A 9,192-nucleotide genomic window follows, 5' to 3' on the forward strand; every position below is an offset into this window, starting at 1 on the left:
TGGGCGGCACGTGATGAGAGGACTGTCCAATGAAAATCACTAACGCCAGACACCGAGACAGCGCCAGGGCCGAGGGGACGATGGAGAATTTCACGGCGCTGTTCGGAGCTCAAGCCGACCCCCCACCGCCTCCCACTGCGCTCGGCTTCGGACCTGGGAAGCCTCCACCCCCGCCTCCTCCTCCTCCGGGTGGAGGGCCTGGGGCGGCCCCGCCCCCAGCCGCGACTGCGGCCCCTCCGGGAGCAGATAAATCTACGGCAGGTTGTGGCCCTTTCTACCTCATGAGGGAACTGCCAGGTGAGTACTAGGCCTGGCCGAAGCCAGCCAATCGTATTAGAGCTATCAGGTTGTGGGCGTGGCTATCGGTCTGCCGCGAGGGGGTACAGAGGTAACCTAGGCAACAAGTTCTAAATCGGAAGGTTAGGATTAAGGGATCATTTAACCTCCTGGGTTCCACGGGTCTGGTGAACATCCCCGGAATATTGTCTTTCACTAAACCTGGGCCCCGTCACTGACGTTTGTTATTTTGTGACTACCTAAAAATAGAATCCGTGATTGAGTTTAGAACTTGAGAGATCCGGGTTTTGGGTTTTGGGGTGTTTTTTTTTTTTTTCCTGTGTTAGTACTGGGGCTTGAACTCAGGGCCTGGACAGTGACCCTAAGCTTCTTTTGCTCAAGGCTAGCTCCCTACCACTTGAGTCACAGCTTCACTTCAGTTTTTGCTGGGGGAAGGGAAGGGGTTGTTAATTGGACATAAGAATATCAAGCCCCAGCTGGCTTTGAACCGCGATCCTCGTATCTCAGCCTCTTGTAACAGGTGTAAGCCACCAGTGGCCCACTAGAGAGGTTTTAGGTTCGTCTTCCACAATTTGTTTGGGACAAATTGCCTACCTTACCAAGGACTTAACCGTTCTTCTCTTCAGAGAAGGGATTACAATCGAACCAAATTCTTTCGTTATTGGGGAGGAGGGGCTGGCTTAGGTCAAACTCTACCTGGTGTGTCCGAGGCTTTGAATGCAATTACCAGCACAGCAAGCTGTTATTTACCACTGTATTTACTTACCACTATATGATCCAAGCATTGTTAAATGTGACAAGACTGATAAGATGCTGACCATTTGAAGTTTTCTTGTCAGCAGTAGAGGTGTAAGCAATATAAATCCGATATTGGTTTAATAACATGAAAAGAAAACATAATAAATAGTTGAAGGTGCAGAACTATTTTAACCTAGAATGATCACAACTTTCTCCCAGTAGATAACACTTGACTGAAAACTGAGCATAAACTAAGAGGAACAGACAGTTCTGGATCAAGAAAAAAAGATCAGAAGTCCTGTTGGGACAAAAAGATTGTGATATCTGAGGTTCAGAAAATCCATTAGATCCCAGTGAAGACTTCTAGATAAAGTACACAGGAAAAGCAGAGGTCTTTATAAAGCATTTAAAGTCCAAAGGAAGCCAGTGGCTCATATAATCCTAACTACTCAGGAGGCTGAGATCTGAGAATCTCCATTCAAAGCCAGCATGAGCAGGAAAGTCCATGAAACTGTTATCTCCAGTTAGTCACCAAAAAGCTAGAAGTGGAGCTGGAGTGCTAGCTGTAATGCTAGCCTTGAGCACAAAAGCTCAGAGTTCAAGCCTCAGGACTGGCACACACAAAAATCGAATCCAGAGAGAAGCTATTTTAACACAGACCAATTAACATAAGCCATTTTAACAATCATTTATTCAAATTATTCAAGCAGAAAGAATTGCTGGTTTCAACTAGGTCTTAGCAGTGAAGAAGTGTTGCAGGATACATATCACAGGAACAGCTGACAGGAATGAAGAATTGATAGAAATAAAAGAGAAAGAGGAATTGAGAATGACGTATAAGATTTCAGCAGGAATATTTTTGGGGATGGAAGTCTAAGGGAGGCTAGGAAGACGCAGAATTAAGTTCAAGGAGCTAGAAACTTGTTTTAGACCTGGTAAGTCTCTAAGGTACCTTTTCATTCATCCCAAGCTTTACTGGCACATCATGACTGAAAGGAAATAACTATTAGAAAAGTACTTGGAAGTTTGCAACACACTGATGATTGATGTGTGATACTATTTAGAAACACAGGTCCCTGGACATTGGTGGGTCATGCCTGCAATCCTAGGTACTGTGGAGGTTGAGATCTGAAGATTATCATTTGAAGTCAGACCAAGACAGGAAGGTCTGTGAGACTCTTATCTCCAATTAATCATCCCCCAAAGGAGGAAATGGAGCTGTGTGGCTCAGGTTGGTAGAATGCCAGCCTTAAGCAGAAAAAGCTAAGGTATAGCACCCAGGACTTGAGTTCAAGCCCCAGTTCTGGCACCAAGGGGAAAAAAAGAAAAAAAACAAAACAAAACAGTCCTATGAGATAGGATTTGCTTTCTGTACTTTGTAAGTAAAAACAAGCCGTGCGCCAGTGGCTCACGCCTGTAATCCTAGCTACTCAGGAGGCTGAGATCTGAGGATCGAGGTTCAAAGCCAGCCCGGGCAGGAAAGACTGTGAGACTCCTATCTGCAATAAACCACTAGGAAACCGGAAGTGGCGCTGTAGCTCAAGTAGTAGAGCGCTTGCCTTAAGCTGAAGAGTTGAGGGACGGCGCCCAGGCCCAGAGTTCAAGCCCCACAACTGACCCCCCCCAAAAAAAAAAAAGTGAAAACAAACAATCACATAAGTATAAAGAGAGTGGCTTTTGGGGGGGGGTTCTGGGGGGTTTTTTTTGGTGATTGGTATCCACTAGCAATTTCTTTAATCTTTATTTTGCCTTACCTTCTTCTTATTGATTTTTTTTTTTTCTTGGCGGTGTGGGGCTTGAACTCTGGGCCTGGCACTGTCCCTCAGCTCTTCAGCTCAAGGCAAGCGCTCTACCACTTGAGCTACAGCGCCACTTCCGGTTTTCTAGTGGTTTATTGGAGATAGGAGTCTCACGGTCTCTCCTGCCCGGGCTGGCTTTGAACCTCGATCCTCAGATCTCAGCCTCCTGAGTAGCTAGGATTACAGGCGTGAGCCACCAGCGCCCGGCTTCTCATTGATTTTATATCAACCAGTTGACAAATACATCTTTTCTGAGCAAATGCTAGGCATGATGGGAGTGGGAAACGTGATGAGAAGGGGAGATAGATTAATGAGCCTGGTCTTTAATTTCTAAGAAGCTTATTTTAATTAAGGATGTGCAAATGTGGCTTATAATCATGACTTTTTTTCTTGGGGTTATTATTGTTGTTGTTTGTTATGCTGGTGCTGGGGCTTGAACTCAGGACACGGTTCTGAGCTTTTATGCTCAAGGCCATTGCTCTACCACTTGAGCCACAGCTCAACTTTTTTGTCGTCAATTGGAGATAAGAGTCTCCTAGACTTTACTGCCCAGGCTAGCTTTGAATCTTGATCCTCAGATCTCACCCTCCTGAATAGTTAGGATTATAGGAGTGAGCCATTTCTTTCTAGCTTTCTTTCTTTCTTTCTTCCTTTCTGTATTTTTTTTTAATGATGCTGGATATTAACCCAGCACCTTCCACATAGTAGTCAAACACACCATATATTCTCAGTCCCGTTGAGATTTTTTGAGTTGAGGAATATTGCCTTCTAAAAACATCTGGATCTCTGTACCAGTGGCTCAATCCTGTAATCCTAGTTACTCTGGAGACTTGAGATCTGAGGACCAAGGTTTGAAGTTAGGCAGGAAGTCTGTGAAACTCTGAATCTCCAATTAACCACCAAAAAACCGGAAGTAAGCTGGGTGCTGGTGGCTCATGCCTGTAATCCTCCTACCTGCTCAGGAGGCTGAGATCTGAGGATCTCAGTTCAAAGCCAGCCTGGGCAGGAAAGTCCATGAGACTCTTATTTCCAATTAACCACCAGAAAACCAGAAGTGGTACTGTGGCGCAAATGGTAGAATGTTAGCCCTGAGTGTAAACACTTAAGCAAGAGCACAAGGCCCTAAGTTCAAGCCCCAGTAGCAGCACAAAAAAAAAGGAAACAACTATACACATAGAGGAAAAGTACTTGGTAATAAATATTTGAGTAATGTGTGTACCACATTTTCACTAACAACACATGAACAAAACATTGTCTTTTTTTTTTTTTTTTTTTGGGGGGTCTGGTCATGGGGCCTGAACTCTGGCCTGGGCACTGTCCCTCAGCTCTTCAGCTCAAGGCTAGCGCTCTACCACTTGAGCCACAGCGCCACTTCCGGCTTTTTTTCTTTTTTCTTATGTGGTGCTGAGGAATTGAACCAGGGCCTGAGGCATGCAAGGCAAGCGCTCTACCACTGAGCCACCTTCCCAGCCCATTGTCTATGCAGTCCAGGGGTTTACATCTCAGAATCTTGGTTTTTCCCCAAGTAAATGATTATAAACAGCCACTTTTGTCATTTGTACCTTGTGTGCCCATAATTATTGATGAAGTAGATTGGATATTTTTACCCCTCCTCATTAGTTCTTTACTGGTAAGTTTATATTCTTTGTAAATAAGTCAGCCGGGGCTGGGAAGGTGGCTCAGTGGTAGAGCGCTTGCCTTGCATGCCTGAGGCCCTGGGTTCGATTCCTCAACACCACATAAGCAAAAAGAAAAAAGCCGGAAGTGGCGCTGTGGCTCAAATGGTAGAGCGCTAGCCTTGAGCTGAAGAGCTGAGGGACAGCGCCCAGGCCCAGAGTTCAGGCCCCACAACTGGACCCAAAAAAAATAAAAATAAGAAATAAAATAAGTCAGCCATATTATATATCAATAATGCATTAATATGTATCTTTTTTTTATTTGTTCCAGTATTAGGGCTTGAAGTCAGTGCCAGGGCAATGTCCCTGATCTTTTTCCCTCAAGGATGGCTTTTTACCACTTGAGCCACACCTTTCCAGCTTTTGTATGGTTAATTTGAGATAAGTCACAGAGACTTTCCTTCCAATCCTGATCCTTAAACCTCAGCTTTCTGAGAAGCTAGGATTATAGCTGTGAGCCACTGGTGTCCAACTCACTAGAGTATTTGATGAAAAATGCTCAGAACACTGTTCAGTTGTGTCACATAAGTTGTTCTGATTAGTCTAAGGAGAATCTACTCTTAGGTGTTTCCATGAGCTAGAGCAGTGTCCATCTCTGCCTACTTGGACTTTTGCCTTCTTTTCCCATTCCTCCATTCTCTAGTATTATATTTTTTGTGTTTATTACATCTCTGATGGGAAGTGAGGGAGACAGGGTCTCACAGTGTAGCCCAGGCTGCCCTTGAAATCCCAGGCCTCCTGAGTGCTAGGGTGGCCAGCGTGCCCACTCTTTCAGGCTCATTATGTATTACTGTTGGATTGTCCCCTGTCTGAAATGCAGAGGACCAGACGTGTTTCAGATTTTAGGGTTTTTCAGATTTTGGAATACTTGCAGATTTTTCCCAGGTGAACATCCCTAATTTGAAAATCTGAAATTCAGATTGTTCGAAAATTGTGTGGGTGTACTAGGTGCTTGCTAGGTAGGTGCTCTGCCACCTGACCCATGCCTCTAGTCACTGCCCCCATTCCCCCAGCTTTTTTGGAGGCTGGGGGTACCAGTTCTGGGGCTAGGGCTTAAGCGCGGTCCCTGAGGTTTTTCACACATGGCTAGCATTCTCCCACTTGAGCCGCAGTTCTACTTCCAGCTCTTTTTTTTTTTTTTTTGGTTGGGGGGGGTGGGGGGTGGAGGTGGTGCTTAATTGGAGATAAGAATCTCACAGTCTCACAGTTTCCTATCTGGCTGGCTTCAAACTGCTATCCTCAGATCTCAGCCTCCTGTTAGGATTACAGCTGTGAGCCACCAATGCCAGCCATGTTTTATTTTTGAGATAGGGTCTTGTGATTTTGTGCAGGCTGGCATGGACCTCCTACAGCTGGTATGACAGGCCTGTGCATACCACACACATAAGAGGCAGATGAGATGGGGTTTCACTTGCTTTTGGTATGGGCTGACCTTAAACCATGATCCTCCCAAAGGATAACTTGGCTACTCAATTAGCTTCAGGTTTCAGGTGTGAGTCATAAAAGCTGTATGATGTAGGAGCTCAATAAGCTTGATTTCAAAGAATTGCAGATTCCAAGTTTCTAAGTTTCACTTTTCATATTAGGGTATGTTCACCTGCATTTATTTTTTGCTCAGTTTCTTATTGTGCAAGTCAATTTAAAGTTTTGTAATACTTCCACTTTTCTATTTAGGTTACAGTCCTTCACTGTCCCTCCAGATCAATGACAAAAAAAGAATCTCTTCTCTTGGTACTGACTTTTTAATTCTGTGTGTTCTCTAGGTAGCACAGAGTTGACAGGCAGCACCAACCTGATCACACACTACAAACTGGAACATGACTATAATAAGTTCTGTGGAAAGAAGGTGAAGGAGAAGCTAAGTAACTTTCTGCCTGACCTGCCAGGGATGATTGATCTGCCTGGTTCCCATGATAACAGCAGCCTCCGCTCCCTCATTGAGAAGCCTCCTATTCTTGGTGGTTCTTTTAATCCTATCACAGGGACCATGCTGTCTGGCTTCCGCCTCCACACTGGCCCGGTGAGTCCCCTATTGGGGAGGAAGGTGGCAAATGGGGAGGCCTAAAAAGCATGGAGGTGGCTTTCTGTCCAAGTCTGTTCCTTGGTAATTTACTGAGAATAGATTTCTGCATAGGATCTCCAGATGAGTAGAGACTCACCTAGACCTTCCTTTGGTTCCTTCAGTTGCCAGAACAGTGTCGTCTGATGCATATTCAGCCTCCCAAGAAGAATAAGCATAAGCACAAACAGAGCCGTACCCAGGATCCTGTCCCCCCAGGTAAGAAGCAGTTCTGTTCATAGCAAGAATACTGTCTGCCCTAGTCTTCCACTTAAATGCAGCTAAGTATCTTTTAGAAGCCCTGAACTCCCAAGTCCTCCTGTATAAGGGACTGGCATATTGGAGTCTCTTAGGCAAGTAGGGACTTGGCACTGAGGTTTTGACAGCATCTAGGGACTTGGCACAGAGGTTTTGACAGCATCTTAGTATCCTTTTTTGTTTGTTATCTTTAAACCTCTGTATCCTTTCTATCCATCTGGAAAAAAGCAGTTGTGCTGACATGAGATTATCCTGCAGAATTTTGAGTCTATATAGCAGCAGAGGATTTTCAGCTGTATAGGTGATAGGCATCTATTTCCTACAGAAACACCATCCGATTCGGATCACAAGAAGAAGAAAAAGAAAAAAGAAGAGGATCCTGAACGGAAGAAGAAGAAGAAAGAGAAGAAGAAAAAGAAGGTAGGGTGGAAGCCTACTGCTACAGCGCAGTGAGTTTCCCTCTCACCCTTAAATGGTCCTTTGCCTTAAGAGGGACTCAGTACTGAAAACCCACAGCAAGTTGGCGTTTTTTTCTTTTTTTTTTTTTGTGGTCCGGTCGTGGGGCCTGAACTCTGGGCCTGGGCACTGTCCCTCAGCTCTTCAGCTCAAGGCTAGCGCTCTACCACTTGAGCCACAGCGCCACTTCCGGCTTTTTTACTTTTTGCTTATGTGGTGCTGAGGAATCGAACCCAGGGCCTCAGGCATGCAAAGCAAGCACTCTACCACTGAGCCACCTTCCCAGCCCCAAGTTGGCGTTTTTCTTGTGCAGAACTGACCAAGGCTAGTTCCTACATTTTCTAATACCTTCTTCCTCTCTTCCCAGAACCGACATAGTCCAGACCACCCAGGTATGGGCAGCTCCCAGGCCAGCAGCAGTAGCAGTCTCCGCTAATAGAACCACTGGACTTTGCCAGGATGACTTTTCCTGCTGTACTGAACCTGCTGACAAAAGCTGTCTCCCAGGCTCTGGGACACTGCCTTGGGGGAACCTAGCAGCTGGGACAGAGCTCTGCCAGCTCCTGCTGTGCTTGATTGAGGTCAAGATCAATACATACTAGAAGGCAATGGTTTTGAAAGGCTCAGCCAGTTGGCTTTCTCATGGACATTTTTTTCCTCTCCCAGGAAGCTATTTCTTTCCTCTTTTGTGCTATTTGTCTGATTTCAGGACTTGTTAGGGATTTTCGTTGAAAAAAAAAATTTTTTTTTTTGTATTTATCAAACTGGCTGAAGTGTGGCTGCCTGTTAAGAGGTAAGTGCCTTTCTATGCGAGTCAGGGTTAAGACAAAGCATTGCTAACTTGATTTGGGTCTTGTCACTACAGTATCTCATTAGCAAGCAGGGAAGCAACCAAGTGAGACTGGAGACATGGTTCCAAAGGCAGAGCTTGACATTACTTTTCCAAGCAGACACATAACACACTGCCCACGTTGAGAGCCAGGCACCTGGATGATTTCCAGGGTCCACACCTGAAGAGCTGATCCAGTGAAGACTGAGTTGTGTTCTAGGTAAACTCTGTGTTGAAGCAGAATAGTCAAATCAAAAAGCACCAACTTACCAGTATTTATCAACAAGATTGGTTCTTAGGTCAGAAGCCTAAGACTGGATTGAACCTCTGGCAACCAAAGATAAATGCTCTTGTCTTTGTAAAGAACATCCAACCTGCCTTATTCTTTAATTCAGACAATGAAAATACTTAAGGTTGTGAAAGTGTTTCTAAACTTCTAAGACAGCATCAAAAGCAGCAGCCTGAGGTAGCAATGAAAATGTAAAATAGATTCCTTTAGTTTTTGGAGCAGGCTAAGTAGCAGAAAACATACGCAGGGAAACATGAAGTAATGTAATCTGACTTTAAATTTTCTACAGGACTGTTAATACATGTTGCTATGTGCTCTGGCTTTTCCCAAGTACATGGGCAGAAAGCCACTTGTTCAGCTCCTTTTAATCTAGGACTTCAGAGTATGAGTTTATACGTTAGCTCTATGGAATACAAAGGGTTCTGGCCAGTTTCCTGAGATTGTGTTTCTGAGGATGCCTATTTAAAGTAAGGGTACAAACCTTTGCTTTTAACAAATAGAAGAGTGCTGCCCATAGCCAGTCATCCTTGGCTATACCCAAAAGGAGCCTTATTACTTTGTGGAGACAAAATTAACGAACAACTGAAACAAGTTTAAAGTTCTCTATGCTTTGACATGTTTTCATGGTTATAAAACATTCAGGAATTTCTTAATTAAATTACTCAAGTTAAAACAAGACCTGTTGTTTTTAGTTAGTTTTCATTATTTTCTGCCTTAAAGATGAGGTGGCAGCAGAGAAGCTTACAGGTTTCTGTGTGTGCTCACTTCCCACCAGTTCACCCTGCCTTAAC

The 9,192-nt window shown here is 44.5% G+C and overlaps 1 protein-coding gene across 1 annotated transcript; it reads left to right on the forward strand.

Moving 5' to 3' along the window:
* Nucleotides 1-26: 26 nt before the first annotated feature.
* Nucleotides 27-9,175, forward strand: Med19 (mediator complex subunit 19). The gene is made up of 5 exons (XM_070032289.1): nt 27-297; nt 6,274-6,530; nt 6,695-6,788; nt 7,153-7,247; nt 7,651-9,175. The coding sequence occupies exons 1-5, from the start codon at nt 30-32 to the stop codon at nt 7,717-7,719; spliced, it is 783 nt and encodes a 260-aa protein (XP_069888390.1). The 5' UTR covers nt 27-29; the 3' UTR covers nt 7,720-9,175.
* The last annotated feature ends 17 nt before the right edge of the window (nt 9,176-9,192 follow it).

Source organism: Dipodomys merriami, unplaced genomic scaffold (assembly GCF_024711535.1).
Source record: "Dipodomys merriami isolate MVZ:Mamm:240054 unplaced genomic scaffold, mDipMer1.0.p SCAF_21, whole genome shotgun sequence".
Classification (NCBI taxonomy): Eukaryota; Metazoa; Chordata; class Mammalia; order Rodentia; family Heteromyidae; genus Dipodomys; species Dipodomys merriami.